Source organism: Erpetoichthys calabaricus, chromosome 1, assembly GCF_900747795.2.
Source record: "Erpetoichthys calabaricus chromosome 1, fErpCal1.3, whole genome shotgun sequence".
In the NCBI taxonomy this organism is placed as follows: domain Eukaryota; kingdom Metazoa; phylum Chordata; class Cladistia; order Polypteriformes; family Polypteridae; genus Erpetoichthys; species Erpetoichthys calabaricus.
Window position 1 is genome coordinate 274239763 of NC_041394.2, and position 21750 is coordinate 274261512.

The window sequence follows — 21750 nt, forward strand, 5'->3', positions numbered from 1 at the left end:
GGCCATTAGCCTACCTCCCCCTTTTTGGCGAGGTTTCCCACATGTTCATGAAGTGGGCGGCATGCCCTAGGAGACTCTGTCCCTGGAGCAAACCTGAGTTTCAATCTTCCTAATGATTAAGTTCCAAGTTCCACTACCTCTTTCTTTCTGAAAACCAGTTTTAAGGTAACCAGTCTTATTGTCTCTGCCTGTCACCTCAGAGTTATTAGACCTTTTTCCCAGCTATGTGAGGTCCTCAAAATGAATTGGTGCACCTTCTCGCTAGAGTGCCTTCTATTTGAAGTGTTCATGTTTGTGTGCTTCCTCAAACAGTTCTAGGATATACTTTTTTTCTGGATTTTCGACTGCAAGTTGTCGGTATGTAAATGAGTCAGTGTATTGGTGTATAGTCTACAGTGAGTTTGGGTCCTATTCAGAGAATGTTCCTGCCCTGTACTCATTGCTGGTAGGGTCCACAAAGCTCTGTACAGTACTGGAAAGTGAAAAACTGATAAATGGAGCTGTTATGTTTTTGCAATGTAAAACAAGTTAGAAATTGTATGCATGGTTTAACATTTAGGTGTGTTCGAGAACTGTGCAGGCACTGTAGCCCTTAATGGATTGAATTCAATAGGTAGGTTCTAGAACCTTCTCAATCCATTTCAGGGTTTCAGAAGCCAAATGATTTCTCGCCAGGATTGGGCAAGAGCCTGAAGACAGGACAGGACCCCAGTGCATCACTGGGACTACTCTCACTCACTCACACACACACCATATTTACACACAGCAGCAGTTTGCAATTGTCCATTACCTTGATTTTTTAAAAAATGTAATTAATTCCTTCTTTGCTAGAGCATGTCTGGCCATTGCAGTTTTCATGAAGTGGGAATTGCACGGCTATTTAGTTTTGTCAAATATTAGGGAATGATAGAAGTGAAAGGCAAATTATATTACATTGACTGACCATTATGGACACCAGCAGAATGTGGCACTCTGAAAATCTGATCACCCTATGATTTACGAATCAAAGTCCCAGGCTTGCACATTTGTGTAGCTTGTATGCCCAACACATAAAGGCTCATTTGTTTAATGCCTCTCCTTATCACTAGAGCCGAAGCTTTGAAAAGAGCCGGAGTTCCCATCACTAGAGGACTGAGGCGCTGCTTGTTCTCTTCTACAGTACTTGTGCGTCTGCGCATGCTCAATCAGCCAATCAGCGACTTCCTACCCGCGCACGCAGTTTGCTGGTGTTTCATTTATTTGTATTGGGGGCCTGTGTGTATCATGCGACCCCTATTGGAAGAGAAAAACAGCAAATAATACAAAATATACAAGCTAATGTAAACTGCTGTTATGGTAAAATTGAGAGAGTAGACTAATTTGAATTCACAAAGAAAGTTTCTCCATTTTAAGTTGGACGGGTTTCCAAATTCGCCAGTGCTTTTCAATGGGAGATTTTGAAATTCTAAAACTGTGTACAGCGCGGTCTGTGCAAGTTTTCTTATCAAGAACTGCACTGTCTTGACAAATTTATTTGAAGAATATGCACGCCACATTTGAATTATTCATTATTTGCGAACGCACTAAAAAGATCATGGTAATATGTTTGTGCAATTGTTTTGTTCTAGTGCAGCTGTTATTCCTGATCATCAATGATCTCGTTTTTTGGGGTTTGAATCCCACTCCAGCCGTCTCACTTTGTAAGATTTGCAAGTTCTCTCCATGTCTGACTGAGTTTTTCTCAGGTTACAACAGCCTTAATCCTCCCATCCCATAGATGTACATGTTCAGTTAATTGGTGTTTTTTAGGTTGGCCCTGCATGGCAGTGTGCCTGAGTGAGTCCAGTTGATTTATACTGCCCCTTTTCTGTAGTTGGTTCTTGCCTTTTGTCCTATGTTCCTAGGTTAGGCTTTGGATGAATTTTATGTGAGTCATGGAACGTTCAAATATATTGAAATAGGGAATTAGGTTCAGCACTGTGTGACCTGGAATTAAGGAAATGAGTGAATGTGTGGAAATATACAGTGATAGTCATTTACTGGATACCCAAAACTACATGTAATGTAGGTGAACTTAAGGGTACAACAGGTAATGTTGTGTCAAGAACATGATGTGAAAACTGTTCAGAGATGATTTCTGTCTTGCACTTGATAAGCTCCTGCTCAATGTTGAGTAAGTTGGTTTAAGAATGCTTTGTTTTTATATAATACATGCTACTTTTCCTAATGCCACAGGTGTAGTGCTGCTACCTTGCAGTTCTCCCTGTGTCTATGTGTGTTTCCTCAGGGTGGTCTGGTTTCCTCCCACTGTCCAATGATTTTTAAGTTAGGTGAATTGACAACCCTAAATTCGCCCTAATGTGTGTGTTTGTTTGTCCTGTGATGGACTGGTTCCGTATCCAGGGTTTATCTTGCCTTGTGTCCTTTGCTGGTTGGGATAGGATCCAGCCCCTCCATAACCTTGGTCTGGATTAAGCAGGTTAGAAAATGTTATGACATGCTATACTTCCTGTAAATAATAATTCTTTGAAGATATCAAAATGCATACTATTCTCTCAAAAGACTTATTTAAATATACAATCATAGATCTGCTTCAGGTGTTTATAAAGTACAAGTTGAGATACAAAGTAAGTAAACTTTGCCCATTAGCAAACTACTTAAATAGAAGTTTTAAAGTATCTGATATTAAGTGCAGTTAAGTAATTAGGTAAAAGTAGTCTCTCTCTCTGTTTCATAGTTAAAGCATTCTTAACAAACTGAAAATCACTGAAACTTCCTTCATTTTGTGAGTGAGTCATATTGCAATCACAAAAGTAAAAGCCTAGGAATTGCAGCTTGAAGGAGTGACACTTAGCGTGAGTGGACATCTTAATAATTGTATCCTGATTCAGTGAGGTGGGCCCCAGTAGGAGAGCCGTACAGGCTTTATCCACTTCATGAAGGAGCTAAACTGTTCCCGAAAGCACCTTCATACAGTGAATTTTTGTAAAGTGACTACCATTGACAATTCATTTAAACGGAAAGCATTATTAACTGTTTCATGACCCCTAAAATGAACCCAATGTTTGTTCAAACAACATAGAACTCCACGAACATTTTCAGAATTATCCATCCATCCATTATCCAACCCGCTGAATCCAAACACAGGGTCACGGGGATTTTCAGAATTAGTTTAATAAAAACATTAATCATCAAAACATACCCTAAGAATGCAATTGCCCTTCATTAAATAATGTTTAATAAAGTGCTTTACCTAGATTTTATCATTTTTAATTTCAAATTCAAGTTTTTCTTAGGCTTTTCCAATATTCTTATGATGTGTTTTGGAGCCATTCTACCAAGAGAATGTGAGAAAACAGCAACACATGTGATAAGGTCAGCTAACCGCATCATGTGAGCGCACGAGTACTCCCTGCTGCAGCTTGTCGATCAGTGCCACTCTGTTCAGCCGGCTGCTGTGATCACGGCATCATCTGTGCAAATACCTGAGATTGTGCATCACCAACATCCAGCACCGCCCCAAACATCCAGCCCTGCCCTGTTCTGCGGGACACACCGAGGTGTACGTGGAACGACTGTGTAGATGACCTGGGGCCTCATGTATAAACGGTGCGTACGCACAGAAATGTTGTGTAAGAATGTTTCCACGTTGAAATGGCGATGTATAAAACCTACACTTGGCGTAAAGCAACGCACTTTTCCACGGTAGCTCATACCCTGTCGTACGCAAGTTCTCCGCTCGGTTTTCCAGACTGGCGACACCCAGCGTCAAAGCAGTGCTACTGTTCCTGTGTGGTTACCCTCTCTTAGATCCACATCCACAATGGCGGCTTTATCAAATAAACTGAAATTAACCGCATATCGTTCATAAATTTAATGCATCTGATTGTAATTAACCTATAACAATATAATGGTCCACAGAATGGTCAAACTATTCTAAATACCGTAACTTCTTTTGCGCTGTTACTCTCACTGCACCTTCTTCTTCTGTCAGCTGCTCCCGTTAGGGGTTGCCACAGCGGATCATCTTTTTCCGTATTACTCGCACTGCACCACTCGGAGTATTTATATCACTGTATCTGAATGTGAATCACAGATCTACAGCGATTGGAAAGAGAATTATCGGTATACAGCATCAAGCTGCCTTAGCCATTCGCTATTTGAACTGCTCTCATCCAACCAAGGCTTCACAGCCTTTCCTGTTCGGACCTCGCGGTTCACAAACAGTTTCATCCCAAGAATTATACATGCACTCAATCAGTCCATCAAGTGCTCCTTGTAGAACTGTTTGTACTTGCAAGTTACCGTTAAGTAATTGTACTTATGATACAGTTATAATATTGCACAACCTGAGCCACTTTATAAAGCACGTATTTACATATGATGACGATATCATTTTTAAGATGAAATGCAGCAAAATATGATTATATTATACAGATAAAACTTTAACTACATGGTGCCGCAGCGCTAGCGAGCTTGAGCTTCATTCACTGATTGTTCCTGCCTCGCGCTGTATTAATGCTGTGGCTGGCGCGACACTGGAAGGATAGATGGATAGAATAATTAAACATTACGAAGATATTTCGATGTTCCTTTAAAAGTTTTGAAGAATCAGCGTTCTAAGCTTACAGGTGGCCTTAACGTCTATTACAGAGCTGATTGTGTGGCGATTGGGTATTTGGAGAAAGAAAAGTGAGGACAGGAATTGGGGGTTAGTACGTTTGAAAAAGACAGTACTTCTGTAATAAAGCATTTCATTGAAGGTCACGCATGGCGCAGCAAGCATCTTGCAGTAAGACATGAACAATCACTGCGCCACCGTGTTCCCATGTTTAATAACATGCTTTAACTCATATCATCATGACAATGATATCACATATACTTCTCAGTATTTTAATTATTCAGAGAGCTGTAATATTACGAACGTAATGGATTCTGTGTCTTGTCGGAGGAAGAGCACGTAGTGATTCAGGCACATAGAGCACATATAAGATCAAATACAGAACAAAGCATTTAATGTGCTACTTTAGTTACAAAGGGATTTGAGAAACTAGTAAATTAAATGATTTTAAGATGAAGTTTATGATGTTCTACTTTAATGACAAAATAAACTATGTGATTAAAGTGGAAATTTCGAGATTAAAGTTGACATTTCGTGCTTTTTTCACACTATGTGCCTTTTTTTTCACTGTACCCTAATAAGTTTTCATATGACACTCAGACGGTGGGCTACGAGTCGCCTTTTCACGCCGACTTTGATATGTGACAACTTTTTTATTTCGGGCACTGTGCGACTTTGTGAACTTGAGCTTTCGAGTTTCTCCGACACGCTATGTCACTCGATCAACTTCCTTTTGTTGCTTATATAACTGTTTAAACCAACAAATAGTACGTTTTTCTTTGCCTCTATTTGGTATTCGCTGAAATTCCTCTATTTTTCCTTGTACTTTTGCCATTGCCTTTTCACAGAACGCTGGGCTTAAGAGCTATTTATATTGATTTGCATATTCAAAGAGGCGTAATTCTGGGAGGAGTTGGGGCGGGACAGTAAGCGCGTGCACGTGCGTTTATTTCCACGCTGAGCGGGATTTATGTAGCGGAAGAACGCGGAAGTTGGCGAACGCACATATTCCTGCATCTGGATTTTTCTGTGCGTAAGCACATTTCAGCTTTTGTGCTTACGTCATGTTATAGTGCGAATTCTACGCACGGCGTTATGCATGAGGCCCCTGGTGTTAGTGCCAGCAGTGCGCATTGGAAAATCATCCCAGATTCTTTGGAAATGGGGAAGGCTGTATTCTAGATAACTAACTGTTCATAGCATTGTGTATATTTGCATAGCGCCCTTTTTTTGATTAATATTGCAGTAACAAATATGTCTGGCAAAATATTTCAGAGTAAAAAAAAAAAAGAGGCATTTGCAGTTGAAAATGTGGTGAAATAAAAGTAGACAGAAAATGTTACAGTCAGGTACAAATATTTTCAAAACATACTCCTGTACAACACACTGTAAAGCACTTATCTTTTTTAGTTTTGTATTCTGTTTTAAAGTCTTAATTTTTTTCCATGTCAAATAAGTAGGAGACAGTAATAAAGAATGAAAAGCTTATTTTTTACTTGTAAATTTTGTGATTGAAAACATAGTGCCATTCATGACATTTTGTACTGTCTATTGAAGTGAATGCTTACATAGTAACTTTTACAACAGATACATCATCGCAAAACCCAAAGCCATAAAAGCATCAACTGCACTCTTGCCCACAAAGCCTCTTTCAAGGGTATAAGTGAACCAAGAAACATTTCAACTGTTACATTTCTGTTCTGTAGCTCATTTGTTTAGTTATAATTTTTCAAACAGCAAAGACAAAGAATGCATGAGGCTGAGGTGTGTTAACCCTTATCCATGTCCGACTCCCGTTTCATCATCGCCTCTGTGCCTACACCAGTTTGGACACGGGGCCCACACCAAGGCCCATATGGGATTCCAGCAAAAAAAAAAAGCACTTCTACAGCCAGACAATACTTGTTGTCTGAATGTTTGAATATTAATTATTTTGTTCCTGCATCTTATGCAGATGGAACTTGTTCTCTTGTATTAAACAAGTTCCTAGTTTTGTTTGTAGTCATACTACGCTCCATGAAGATGCAACTTCACATGTTCCTGTGCTGAAGGCACTTTTGCACAGATTTTAGTGCAGTCATTGAGTACAAACATCCTTATTAAGATAAGGAAAATGGGTGGCATCCATTGGATTAGCTCAGTGTTTCCCAAACTCGGTCCTGGTGACCCACTGTGGTGGCAGGTTTTTGTTCCAACCAGATTCCTAATCAGCGACAACGCCTGATATCACTGATCTCATTTAACTAGCTGGTATTTTTTTTTCTTTTATTCGACATTCAGAAAAGCATAGCAGCATGATTTTTACATTTATATGACATTTAGAAATATTTCTGCTTTTGCTATAGGTTTAAATGCTTAACTCTCTTTTGTTGATTTCATTATACGTTGCCCTTTCTCTGTGCAGTTTTTCCCCCTTTGTTGTATCTTAATAATGACAATTTAAAATGAGCAGAGCAGACACGCAGGCAAACAACACTAAATAATCAAAGGCTGCAAGTACTTTAGCAACCGACCCACTAATGAGTAAATAATGGATTAAATAAATAATTAGACCACCTAGAAAAGTAGAATGAAAATCAAGATGAAAATACTGTTAAAAAGAAAAAAAATACATTATTCACATATAACTTCTTGGTACATTTTAATATATATGTATTTCTTTTTAACCAAACTAAGTTTTCTAATTTCTATTGTTCCCTAAACACAGAACTTGGGAAATATCAGTTCACTTAATTAGCCAAGGAGTTCAATTAAAAACAGAAGCTGGTTGGAACACCAGGGGTTCACCAGGACCGAGTTTGGGAAACACTGGGTTAGTGGCTGTGAGAAAAGCCACACCAGCATCACTTTCCTCCTCAAGCGTTCTCCACTCAGCCTGAGATAATCTGGTTTACCTTCTCAGAGTTGCTTAAAATCTACTGTCAATTGGCTGCACCTATTTGCTTTTCTTACATCATACTCTAGTGAATTAAGGGCTTTGACTATAATCATATACTGTAAATCCAAAGTGGATGCACTACTGCGTTGTAGCATTTGAACTGAAACTGCTGTTTAGATAGATAGGTAAAACTTTATTTATTTGGCTTTTCACATAAGCTTTTTAAATAAATAAATATGTAGATAATAAATAAATATACACAGACACTTTGGTCTAAAAACACACCAGAACGACTATAAAGCAAGAAAATTAAAAAGAAATAAAACTTATGACTTGGCTGTCACAGTGAGGCATTATGCAGAGGTATTGCTGTTGGTATAAAGGAGCCCCAGTAGTGTTTCTTGACACACTTCTACTGAATAATCTGATGGCTGAAAGTCATCAATGTTATTGTGTCAGAGAGAGGATGTGTAGCATTGTTCATAATGGCACTCTGTTTTATTTTGTTTCTTTCCTATGACCTCCAGGGGGTCCAGAGTGCATCCTATAACTTCTTATATAGTTCCACTGTGTTCTGAGACCAGTCTAACCCCATCATCAATCTGGACTACCAATTTCTTGTTGGAGTGGAACACCTCTACATTCACTCCTTAAAGAGTGACCAGACATATAGATTCTTTGGTGAGGTGAAAGTCAATTCCCAGTTCCTTGGTTTTGCTGATGTTAAGATATGGACAATTCTCTTTGCACCAAGAAACAAACATTTCCACCTGACTCCTATATTATGTCTCATCCCCTTTGTCAATGTATGCCATAAGTGAAAAAATCATCTAAGAATTTCCGCAAGTGACATGAGTTAATGTTATATTTATAGTCGGAGGTGTACAGAGCAAGAGAAAAAGAGACAGGACTGCTCCTTGTGGTGCTCCAGTGTTGCCCAACAGTCCTTGAGTCACACAAACTGCAGACTGCCTGACACATAGTCCATTATCCAGGACATGCAACTTTCTTCAGTTGCTACTCATAAAACATTTACAATTTACCAAAACATGATTAAAGAGGACCATGAGGTAAGAGTGAACAAAATATTTTGTTAAAATGTATTTCATTTGCACATCTTGTGTGTCTATAGGATAATACTGGGAATCTACAAAATAATGAAACTTACAAACAAATGAAACTGTTAGTCTTAATCTAACTTTCCCAGTGTACAGCATGCGGTCTGCGTCTGTTAGTTGGTATTAATCTAGCTACCCAACTGTATGCCAGTGGCTTCTCTTTCCATATTTATCTTTCTTTATTCCACCTACCATAACTCTCAAAGCAACCGATTAAAACGGAATTTCAATAAAAATCCTTGTGCAATCAAATTCACATTTACAGAGTCAGGGTCAGTGTAGCTTCCAATCTACTGAAAACAATCAAGTGTAGAACGGTCTTGAACTGCTGCATGATTTTTTTAAATTAAAAAACTATTCTGATGAGCCAAGTAGTTGCCATAGTTAGGCACAATAATCTCGGTTACAGTTAACTTACAGACAATCTGATGAATTTTTAATATTAACTGTGCAGACAGATATCATTGAAAGTCACACCATAAAAAAATGATTTTATTTATTCATTGATACTCCAGAAAGCTTTTGACTTTACATTATCATAAATATTAAACAGAAAACATCCATCCATTCAGATGGATGGATGCTTAACAGAAAACAGTTTAAAAAAAAAATCATAGATTTTTGAGTTTGACAATTTAAAAGACAACAATCAGTTTTACTCTGTACTGTTGCATGTGCAGCCAATGCCGTTTTCTTCCAAACTGGAACAAAGATATACATTTCTGAAGATGTAGTCATAACCTCTGAAAAGACTTTACATTTTTTAGATTTTAAAATTGCAACAATAACATTACAAACCATTCCATTACAATTTAAACAATGTTAAATCTATCCCAATTTTATTTTTTTTTTAATTCTTCAAAAACTTGACATTCACTTGAAATAAAAATGATAAACTATAAAGATTTCTCTTATCCTGTTTTATATTTTTCTCCTTATCTAGCTTTATCCATTTCAAGGTTGGCTGGGGCCTTAAAGCAGAAAACAGCCTTGGGTTGGTGCTAGTCCATTGCAGGGCCCACTAACAAACATACACTGGCTAGGAGTTAATCTGAAATCGCTAATCAATCTATGGGATGTGAGAGAAAAAACAGAATACACGGGAAAAAAACACAACAAAACATGCAGACACAGGGGTGCGAACTCCACATAAACCCATGACCAGTGCAGAGTTCAAACACCGTATCCTGGAGTGTACAGTATATGCCTTGAAAGGTACTCCACATTTTGGAGGCTACTTATAATACAGTATATAAAAATACGAATTTTCCAGCTGATCGACAAAATAGCATACATCATGCCAAACCACAAGAAACATACTGAAACCTTTTAACAATTTGCTAAAAAGGAAAAATCAAAATTATGTGAGTTAAAAGTGTTTATACCCTTTGTAAATTTGTTACACAACCTTGGGATGGTGATTAATGACCTGCTGTCCTTCACTGACCACAATGCAACTGTCTCTCGTTCATACAGATTCACTTTATAACATCTGTAGGGTCAAGTGTATGTGACAGAATATGCAGCACATCTTCTGGTTCAGCCATTGGTCTTGTCAGGCCTTGACTACTACAATCCCCTGCAGGTTATTTAAAATACAGCATTGTGTCTTGTGTTTAACCTGCCAAGACAGGCACATGTCATTCCTCTTTTCAGGTTTCTATACTGGCTGCCGGTACATTAAGTTTAAATCCTTGATGCTTGCTTACATAGTTATCAATGTGTTGACACCACTCATGAGGTCCTATGCTCTTTCTTGCCCACTTTGGGGTGCTAGTGAATGGTATCTGGTGATGCCATCTCTGCTTGACATCAAAGCTCAAACTGGATTTCTCATGCATAGCTACTAGCTGGTAGAATGAACTGCCCACCACCATCAAACTCCCGATTCCTTCACTGTGTTATGAAGTGTGTTAAGACTCTTTTTCAGCGGATATCTGTCTAATTAATAAGTCTTCTGGTGCTGTCTGGTTTAGAGCTCTTCTGTGAACTTTGTAATCTTGTCCTGTAACACCCATTTCAAAACACTTCCCAGACTGATATTCGTCTAATTGTGTTGACCTCCTTTATAAATAAAATAAAAGTGCCTGCCAAGTGAATAAATGTAATGTAAATGTAAGGATAACCCTTCTCAGGTAAAATGCATTGTTCATTTGACAAACTCACCCAATTTGTTGAAGGTCTCCACCTGTGGAGTAAATGGGGGGAAAATCACCTGTCCTCAGTTAATTATCAAGGATAAATACTCCCCTCTAACGGAGGTCTTACAGGCAGGTTCAGATTTTCCACAAATACTTACAAACTGTTGACATTTCATTTTAATGTCGTAAATGTTTATAATTTTCTTTCTTTTTGGGGCAGAAGAGTGTTTGATTTACAATTGAATACTGTATTCCCAGTCAAACTGATGAACCCCCAAGTTGTGACAATCATTTATGTGAAAGAAGGGATGGAAGTAGAATGGTTTTTCAAGTCATAGTACTATGTATATATAAGTTATTTGTAAAAATTTCACAATTAGCTTTCATTTCAATTAAACAAATATTTTTTGTCAGAACGAAATCATTTTTAGAACCTATGGTGATAAAGGTTTAAAGGCAAACAAGCTAAAATAATACTGGGCCAATATTCAGATTGACAAAATAAACATACTAAACATTCCTATGTTGAACACATCTTGTTAAGAGGCACAACAATAAAATAAAATGCTAAATCAAATAGAATAGATGATATGCACTTAAATTATATTTAAAAATATGTTTATTATTTTTTAATCAGACACATCCACTATACTGTTTTGTTAAAACACTCTTGTAACAGGATGTGGTATGCTGAAGGTGTTTGAGAAACAGACTGCACTGTTAACTGTTAATAAATAAAAATGCTTACACTTTAAATGACAGTGATTGGCAATTGAATAGAATTTACATTAAACAGTTGTATGTTTTTACTGACTAAATGGAAGTACCCATCCATGATGCAATGTTAACAAAGCAGCAAAATAAAATAATAAATATATAGTATATGAAATTGTCTCATTATTATCTTTAAAAGACTCTTTAATACCACCCGGGGGGGATAAATGTTAACATTATTCAAAGTCATTGTCTGTCTGTATACCTGCATTGTTATAACTCTTTAATATTTTCTTTATCAGTATGCTGCTGCTGGAGTATGTGAATTTCCCCTTGGGATTAATAAAGTATCTATCTATCTAAAACTGCACATCAATAAAAACAGCACAATCTTTGTGTCATCACTTTTATAAAAAGAAATTTCATATAAAACTCAATGCACTTGCTAACATTACTGCAATGACATCTCAGGTCTTTACAATATTTAATAATAATAATAATGTGTTGTAGCAGGGTTCTAAAGATTTGAGAGTATACTTCATGAATTCAAGATGTTAAAAGAGAAATTAGAAATATTACTGATATTTATGCACATTAATAAATATTAAATTATCAGTAACCTACAGTGAACTGTAATTCTACTTGGTGGGTCTACTTGGGGAGATTGATTCAACATTCAATCCAAAAGCATTATTTTAAGTTTAGAGGAAAATCTAAACTGTACCCGTATGAGTGAGAATATGGCTTTGTGTGTGAATCTATATTCAAAGTTGTCTCCTACCTTGTGCCCAGGGTTCTAGAGATAAGATATGTCTCAACATAGTCTGGAGTAGAATAAGTGTGTTTAGAATACAGATCAATGAAAGTAGAGCATGTTGTTGAAAATAAAATAAAGAGTAATAGATAAGAGAGATAAGATATTAATGATAGAGAAAGATAACAAAGAGTCCAAGAAAAACTACAAAGGAATTCTATTATGCCCCTATTTTGCATGATGTATAACATTCTCCACTAAAATTACAAGAACACAACTGAGGGAATTAGCAACCAAAAACAAAACAAATGTTTTGGGTTGCCAAAACAAATAATATGCGACACCGGTTGAACATAACAAGATGTGAAGTGAGAAAATAGATGACCAACTAAGTTTCCTAATTAGAAGCTGATTCTTGTTGTTGATTAAACCCATTATTTAATTTCATGGCTTGTTGATGTTTGTATTCTGCCACAGCAGACATTTCTAAAACTGTTGATTTTCTTTTTTCTAAGAACACTGTCAAAATATTTTGTGGAAGTGAGTGGACAACATTACTGAGACCTTCTCCTTTCTTTTTTTTTTAAATACTGTGTATGATGGACACAGATTAGTTAGTTAAGTGTTGGCTCGTTTTGTAACTCATTGTGTTTGGCTGTTAATTAAGGAAACAAACATTAAGGAACAAAGGGCCTGAGACTTAAATAGCAAGTCAACGTAAATTAAGGCAAAAGAGTTAATTAGCAGCAAAACCTGGTCACTAAATAAGAAAACGGTCAGAGTGAAAACCTGCAGCCACAGTAGCACTCCAGGACTGAATTTAAGGAAACCCACATGGTGTGTTTCTTATTATTAGATACATTTAAAGACACTTATTGAAATGGTTTCTTTGACAGAATGCATTTGTGAGTTCTAGCTTACTCACTTATACTGTACATTCTTTACAAAGGAGAGCACTGACAGCATGTAGGCTTTGGAGTGCATGCTGGGTCACAACATGGTTCCAATTCTGGGTCTATCCCTTTTCCAATTTGGCTCTCACCAAACACCATTGACTTCTCAAATTCTACTTTCACCTGTTGGATCATGTCTAGGACAGGCTTAAGTTCAGCCATGGAAGCATTGTTGACAAGGTTGTAGTTCTCAGATGGATCAGACTCCAAGTCAAAAAGCAAGGGTGGATCATGAGCTTTCAAAAAAGCACTAAGGTGACAGTCATGGTCTGGAGTTGTGTCACTATGTGAAGCTCCTGAAAACATAAAAAATACAAAACAAGTTCTTCATATTTTAAAATCCTCTGATAAATGATACTGTAAATATAGAAGGGTACAGTTGATGAAAAGACTCCTCCAACAACCATTCTATCATTCACCTTACTTTAGAATTACAGTTCTAAATTGACTTGGTATGATTGTGTGTATGACATATATAGGATTATAGCCTGGCACCACTTCCGAGGTTGGTTCCTGCCTTACACCCAAAGCTTTTAGGGTGGGCTGGAGCTCAATCAGACCTTTCAGGGAGTAACAGTAGGTACGTATAAGAAAAATGGGTGAATGCTGAAATTAAAGGACACTTCTTTGGAATGTGAATGGAACCCAACATCTCTGAAAATCAGGGACATCTTGGAAACTCCACATAAACACAGGAATTTCAGGTGGTCAGAATTGTAAGGCAGTGACTAACGCCTGAATTCGACATCACCTATGTAATAATACTAATACATTTTATTTTATGATTAGAGTCTAGAGACGGTCAATATATTAGTCAAAATAGGCATCTGTCTATAGAGCCACTCTGCAATCAACTTCTCCCACCTCAACCCTAATATGAATGGTGAGGGGTGCCATTTTGGTAACCCAAAGAGTGCTTGATTCAGATGCCTAGTGGAACCCCTCCTTGGCCTCGAACTCTGATAATGCAGAATTTGGGCTATGAACACCAAGACTTCATTTAATATGTCTGGATAAATGGCTGAAAAAGACTCTGAAACATTGATGTGCTTATCTTGGACTGTTTGCTTACCTCTTGTAAAGTAATGTGCCTTGTACTTTCCATAGCGTACTGCAAAGACACTAAGCTTCTCACTAGGGTCAACCGGATAATAGAACATGGTTTTTCTTTTGCCCTGTGCACAGAACAGTATACAAGTGTATTGTGAATACAGTAAGCAAGTTAAAAATACTTTCATAGACAGTAGAATTTTAAATGCTATGCAATGCAGAATTTATTAATGAGGCAAAATGACAAATGAGATTAACTAAATAGCTCACTTTTGTTTTAATGTTTTATCAAGATAACTTGGGAATTCATTCAAATATAGTTGCACATTCATAGGGACAATAATCTTCAGTATTTGTAGAAAAAATAACCAGTCACAAATGTTCCTAACTTTCAAGGCTATCAAATATAAAGTAAAACGAAGTGTACAATAGTGTTTACCAATCTTAATTCCTGTAATTACACCTTAACCTTGTTTTCACCTAAAATGAAAGGTCCAGCTCTGTCGGTTTGGTAATGTTTACCATTAATTAATTATCAAGTTCATATGCAACATGCTGCCCATTAACACCACTGGGTTTTCATCATCATCACCAGTTTATGGCCATTTTACAGGTTTACCCAGGTTAGTCAGCTACTCCCAAATCTTTTTACTCAACTCTCCATCATCTGACACTTTTGGCTTCCCACTTAACCTCATCCTTTCCACTTCAATTTTGGTGCACCTCTTCATTCAATCACCCTCTTCCTTTTGCACCTATGTACCAAATCTTTCCCTTAAGTAGGCACTTTTCTTCCTCTCTCTTCATAACAATTCACACCTCTTCTGACCATTCTCATAGCTGTTCTTTCTAGTTTTGCATCATGTTCCACTTTCATTTTTCACCCCCTGAAACAAGTCCATAGATGGTTAGATCCCTAGGAAAGGGATAACATCACATTTATTTTTAGAGCTTGTGTAAAATTTAAAGTTAATTAAAGTATAATTTATCTCTCTATCCATCCCTAATCACTGACCTTCAAATTGTCTAAAACAATACAGTAATCCCTCCTCCATCGCGGGGGTTGCGTTCCAGAGCCACCCGCGAAATAGGAAAATCCGCGAAGTAGAAACCATATGTTTATATGGTTATTTTTAGAATGTCATGCTTGGGTCACAGATTTGCGCAGAAACACAGGAGGTTGTAGAGAGACAGGAACGTTATTCAAACACTGCAAACAAACATTTGTCTCTTTTTCAAAAGTTTAAACTGTGCTCCATGACAAGACAGAGATGACAGTTCTGTCTCACAATTAAAAGAATGCAAACATATCTTCCTTTTCAAAGGAGTGCAAAGCAAGCAGTCAAAAAAAAAATCAATACGGCTTTTTGGCTTTTAAGTATGCGAAGCACCGCCGGTACAAAGCTGTTGAAGGCGGCAGCTCACACCCCCTCTGTCAGGAGCAGGAAGAGAGAGAGAGAGAGAGAGAGAGAGAGAGAGATAGCGAGAGAGAGATAAAAAAAATCAATACGTGCCCTTTGAGCTTTTAAGTATGCGAAGCTCCGTGCAGCCTGTCCTTCAGGAAGCAGCTGCACACAGCCCCCCTGCTCACACCCCCCTACGTCAGCGCAAGAGAGAGAGAGAGAGAGAGAGAGAGAGAGAGAAAGTTAGCTGGATAGCTTTTCAGCCATCTGCCAATAGCGTCCCTTGTATGAAATCAACTGGGCAAACCAACTGAGGAAGCATGTACCAGAAATTAAAAGACCTATTGTCCGCAGAAACCCGCGAAGCAGCGAAAAATCCGCGATATATATTTAAATATGCTTACATATAAAATCCGCGATGGAGTGAAGCCGCGAAAGGCGAAGCGCGATATAGCGAGGGATCACTGTACTACATATGCTTCAGTTTGAAATTGGTTATGTTTAACTTTCTAGGAGTGGCTCCCAAAGGGCTAGCACTACCAGTAAAGAATCAAATATTAAAAATACAACCATATTCGTGATCAGCAACCTTAAAATAGTATGTTGTTATATTGCCCATTTTTTTAAATTTTTGTGAAAAGGAGTAACTTTGACCCCTCTTATTCCATTACATGGTGAAACCTGGGTTCATTTGTTGTGACATACACAACTTCAAGTTCTTCTGATCATCTTTCTGGAAGACACCTTTTGGTTTACTCTTTATCATTGAGGTGTCATTTCCTGCACAAAATACGGTACAGAAATGGCCTACAAATTAGGGTTTTTTGGGTGTAGAGTAGGGTTGAGCTGATTATCAATGATATCGTCCATCACCAATTGGCTGGACACAACATAAAAGTAGATAACAATCTTGCTTGCCGCATAACAAAGCTGCTAGGCATTCATTTACAGCTGGAGGTGAGCAACTAGTTTATTAGGAGCGTGCTCTAGCTGAAGAAAGGCAGCTAGATCAGCATGTTACGCACTAGTGTGAATGGGAAAAACGCAGGCATATTTGCAGTATTGTGCCAATGAAGTACTCACAGACAATGAGTGCCCAAGGCTTCTCATTCTTTACATCACTCTTTTAGGTAGCTCACTATTCATAAAATTATCGCTTACTGTGGCCTCACAAATTGAAATTCTTTTGCAACTTTGCCAGGTATGCCTCTTTAAAGCTCCTTAGCATTACACCCAAGTGTCACTCAGGCTGTAAAAACAGAAATAAAAGCGTTAGCCCTGAGCGCCACTTGGGCAACTATACAGATGCATCTCACTTAAGAGTTACACCTGAGGATTACAAGTGCCAACAGCATTAGTGCAGAGCGTTGCTCTGCATATGATATAGACATGTCTTGCATAAGTGACAGGCCTGAGAGAGACACATCTTCTCCTAGCCTAATAATTGCGTCTCGTAAGAAACGTTTTCATCAGCTCTGATGTTGCACAGCTCTTGACAGTAATACGAACAGGGATTACAAAGTGAATCTGTCTTCAGGCAATGAAACTGCACAAAATTAAGATTAGTGGGGAGTGAAGCTTGCCTGCTGTGGAGTAATTCACAGGAATATTACAGGAGCCACATCCAGGGTGTTGAATGCTTTTATACAGAAATACAGGTGCAAGGCCAGCGAGTGCATGCTACGTGCTTAATAAGCATTGGACCTGAACTACTGAAAGTTTAAACAGAAATACAGGGTTGACTGCCTTTCCCATATAACCTCTGTGCCACATCAAACCGAGGCTTAAATTAGTAGAATCTAATTTCTTGAAGCTTCTTGTAGCATTTATTAGCATGACACTAATTTTTACCAGACTTGGCCAGGTATCAGTTTGGAGCAGACTACAGACTACAAATCTACCTATATGTGATAGCAGCAACACATTTAGATTGTGCCAATGGTTGATCCAGTGTAGTTTTAAACTTGCTCTTGGAATACTGGTATGTCAGGCCTACCAAGGACACTGTTAATTTGAACTTTATTATTGGATTCTAATTAAGAAAATGTTGCATAATAAGTCTCAAATATGTCTCTTTTCTCTAACTTTTTTTTATTACATTTGCTGTATTCGTTTTACTAAATGATCAAAAACTTATCTTTCATGTATCTCTGTACTCATAGATTAGGAAGTAGTCGTTGAGGAGAAAAGGTCACGCAGTCTGAAGTGCAAGCCCTTCATTATTTTTCTATACATATATATTTTTAAAATAAAAACAGTTTATTCCATTGAACAATATCTAACAGAAAACAATACTGTGAACATCTTGAAACAACCAGATTATTCATGAAGTACTTACCATGCTTTGTCTGAACAGGATATCTCCCATATCATATCCATCCAGCTGTACTTTGGGAAGCTTTGTTTTAACAAGTGTTGCAATAGTAGGCAGCAGATCTAAAGTACTTGCCAGCTCATGTGTGACACCTTTCAAAAAGAACAAAAGCAAAAGATAAATAATGAATTAGATGTCAATTTATATCACAGGCTACTTTCTTCACCCAGTGTTGGTGAGATGTTTTTTTGTACCCTAAGCCAAGAGTATCAGTGCGCCAACTGACTATTTGGTACCTAACTTGTGAGGCTGTATTTCTCCCCACATTATGATCTGCGCTCTAGGTGAATTTGCCTTAATGGTGGAGTTGACCCTGGCTCCACCTCATGACTTACATATCACAATAACGCTTCCCATGCATACTGTAATCTTTTTAGTTAGCCAATAAAAGGTGTCATTTTGCTTGGCTTTTCTACACATTAACACTAAAATGATATAACCACCACATTCCTCACAAATCAGATCTTTTTGTGCTTCAAGCAGATTACAGTAATTTAGTGTGGATGTTTTCACTCAGTTATACAATACTACAGCATTGTGAAGTGTTAGAGCACAAACTCCAAATGATATTATTCAATTCATCCTTGAGAATTACATGTTCAATTGAGATTGCAGGACAAGGTTTTGCTTGTTCACTTCCCACCCCATATCACTGTAAGACCATAAGTAAATCATACATTATCCCTCTGCTGTAAAACATACACAACTGTAACATACCCGGATATTTTAAGCTGCCTTAGATAAAAGTGTCTGCCAAATACACTGTCACGCTAATTATAAGAACCACTATTACCATAATTTGATTAGCATATTCATTGTAATTCAATGATTAATTAGAACAAATGACTCCTACAGCCGTATCAGTCTAACCTCCAACATGAAAGGTCTGTGACCCATGATTATTAATATTAAATAAGATTAGTAAAGAAGTACTTATGTCGAAGTGAACTGTTTTTGGGGTCATTTAATTCAGGCACTGCAGGCATTGTGGTGCATTAGTCACTGCTGCTTCTTCATTGTTTTTAGGTTCGAATCTTAGCCCTCTCATTGTCTACAAAGCATTTTCAAGGTTTGAACATGCTCTTGAGAATTTTCAAATATTACAACAACATATGCTATGATAACTGGCTGCTCTAAACCAGCTCTATATGAATAAGTGTCTGGGTGTCCATGAGTGGTCCCTGCCTGGCAGGGTTAAGTGCTATTGGTTAAGTGGGTTCAGAAAATTAATAAATGAATATTAGTCACAGGTGATTCTACATTTCTGAAGACTTGGTTTAGGAAAAAAAAATGAAAATGGTATTTTATTTAAGTGACATTAAATATACTAATAAGTAAAGACATCTTGGTTTCAGTAACATTATTACTTGATTCATTGGATTTTTTTTTCTTTTCAAAAGAGCTGTAGGTCTTTAAGAGTTCATAAAATATACCTTTGACCAAACAGATACCGAATGTTGAGATTTGTAGGATAAAAGATATCTCATACAACAAAAGCCGAGTGGCTGTAAGTTTAATGCAAGCAAGTAACACTGTTAAATTGCTACACCTGGTTGGATTTTTCCTGGCCAGTAGGCGATAGCTGGTTCTCTTATTCCTCCTTCATATGTTGTTCCTTTTCCACACTTCAGGAGCCCAGCATTTCCACCACGAGACATGCGCATTAGTTCAGGCCTTTGAGATAAAGAAAAGTAATAAAGAAGGACAAACAAGACAAATGTTAAACAATGAAAACAAACAGAACTCTACACTGGAGTTTTTTTTCAGTCCACCCTGGCCATCGGACCTTACTCCTTTCTATGTTAACTAATGTTGTCTTATTTTAATTTTGTATTTTGTCTTTTATTTTTCTTTTCTTCATTATGTAAAGCACTTTGAGCTACTTTTTGTATGAAAATGTGCTATATAAATAAATGCTGTTGTTGTACATTGGCCCTAGTATGGGAGTGTTTGTGTGTGTCCTCAATGGTGGACTCGCTGGACTGACTCCCTGCTATTTTCTACTTTGGATAGGCTCCGGCCCACAGGGACCATGAATTTCATGGAGTTACTTTGAAAATGAAATGAGTTAAGGTAAATAATAAAGCTATTTTCTCTTTAATACAATTTTCAATTATTATCTAGCATATAGGAAACTTTAATTTTTTTATTAAACAAAGGTAGTTTGTGAGTGCTCCTTCTAAAGAAAAATAACTGTAGTGAATAAAAGCAAAAACGAACTATTCATCATTCAATTCTTTTGTTTTAGTTTATCAGTTTTAATTTGATTAGACCAATGTTCCCAAATGTATTATATAATGAACAATATTGTACAATGTACAAATTTTTCTGTTTTAACAGTACACCTTTGCAATAAACTACTTCTGCTCATTTAACAATAGACAATGACATTGAGACATTACTGTCTGCACATATGATTGTGATGAACTAGAATATGTGTGTGTCAAATCTTACCAGCAGATGCACTAATGTCAAAGGCTGACACAGTTAACGGTACTCCTTTTACAAGATTTTAGGTATAGTGTACCTTAATTATCTATGTGCATTAAACCATTGATTCACACTGATTGCTTATTTAATTTCAAAACTGACCTTATAATTTATAAAGCTATACATTTCAACACCCCATAAAATCTGCTCTTGCCCAATGTAAATGGACAGGACACTATGATTATTGTCCCTCAGACCATCCCCAAAGCCACATTATATAGGTCGCAACAAATAACTCCTTTTACTATATGATCTCTACTCCTGCCAGCACCATCTCTTACAATGACAACATGGTCCCAGCTCCCATTGTTCATAAGCATGTGTGCTACTCTCTATTGATTTGTTAAAGGTCAAGTGTGCCTGCCAACTGCTGCTATTGTGGTGAAACACTGCATTCTTCTGCCCATACTTCCATATTGTCTTCTTTGCATAGGCGATTCTAACTATTTCCCCAGCTTGCAGTTATGGTCTTCTCACATTGCCTTTATGCGTTAACAACTTCACTGCCCTATTGCTCAGTGCTCTGCTCCACTTCTATGCCACCCCTTTTGGTCTTTAACCCCCCTGATCACCAACACCCCTATCACAAATATTAAAAGCTAAGATGGACACAGTTCAAGTAAGTGATGTGTAGATATACAGTAGTAATGCTTTGTACTGACCATCTGAAACTAAATAACAAAACATACCAATTGGCTGAATCAATATGTTTTGTGTTTATGCACGCCATTTTTTTTTACTGACATTCTGTCCTGGAAGGGTTCCTATCAATAGATTCCAGGTCCTTACAAACATGAACTGCATAAGTTGATCAGAATATGAATGTAGATATACAAATAAAAAATACATTACCCATTATCACTGGTGAAGAAAACAAATGTGTTGTTAAGAATGTTATTATCTTTCAGCGTTTTCATAATGATCCCTACAGAATTGTCAAATTCCATTAGTGCATCGCCAAATGGTCCCCTTAATGACTTCCCAGTTGTTTTAATGCTTGCAAATTGAGGGTAGTGGGTGTGCTGGGAAGAAAATTGCAGGAGAAAAGGATTTAATAATCGGAAATTTACCAATTGATTCAATAAGTAGAAATGGTAATTTTATTCTGTCATTTTATTACAGAATAACAGAATTACAGTGATGACCATCTTTCCTTATATACTAAAAACAGCACTGAAAAAAATTGACTAAAGCAAAAAAAAAAAAAAAAAAAGAAAAGGCTGTAATTTACTTAGACAGGCTTATGCAGATTTCATACTTTCCTAAAATGGCAAA

The 21750-nt window shown here is 37.3% G+C and overlaps 1 protein-coding gene across 1 annotated transcript in view; it reads right to left on the minus strand.

Annotated features, from left to right (window-relative positions):
• Nucleotides 1-9093: 9093 nt before the first annotated feature.
• The window catches only part of arsa (arylsulfatase A), a 32804-nt gene continuing 20147 nt past the window's right edge, over nt 9094-21750 (minus strand). The window contains exons 4-8 of the mRNA XM_028815258.2: nt 21328-21497; nt 19535-19659; nt 17950-18077; nt 14231-14333; nt 9094-13454 (exon numbers count right to left, since the gene is read on the minus strand). Of these exons, the coding sequence (XP_028671091.1) occupies nt 13147-13454; nt 14231-14333; nt 17950-18077; nt 19535-19659; nt 21328-21497 (834 nt within the window). The 3' untranslated portion in view covers nt 9094-13146. The remainder of the gene's footprint in view (nt 13455-14230; nt 14334-17949; nt 18078-19534; nt 19660-21327; nt 21498-21750) is intronic.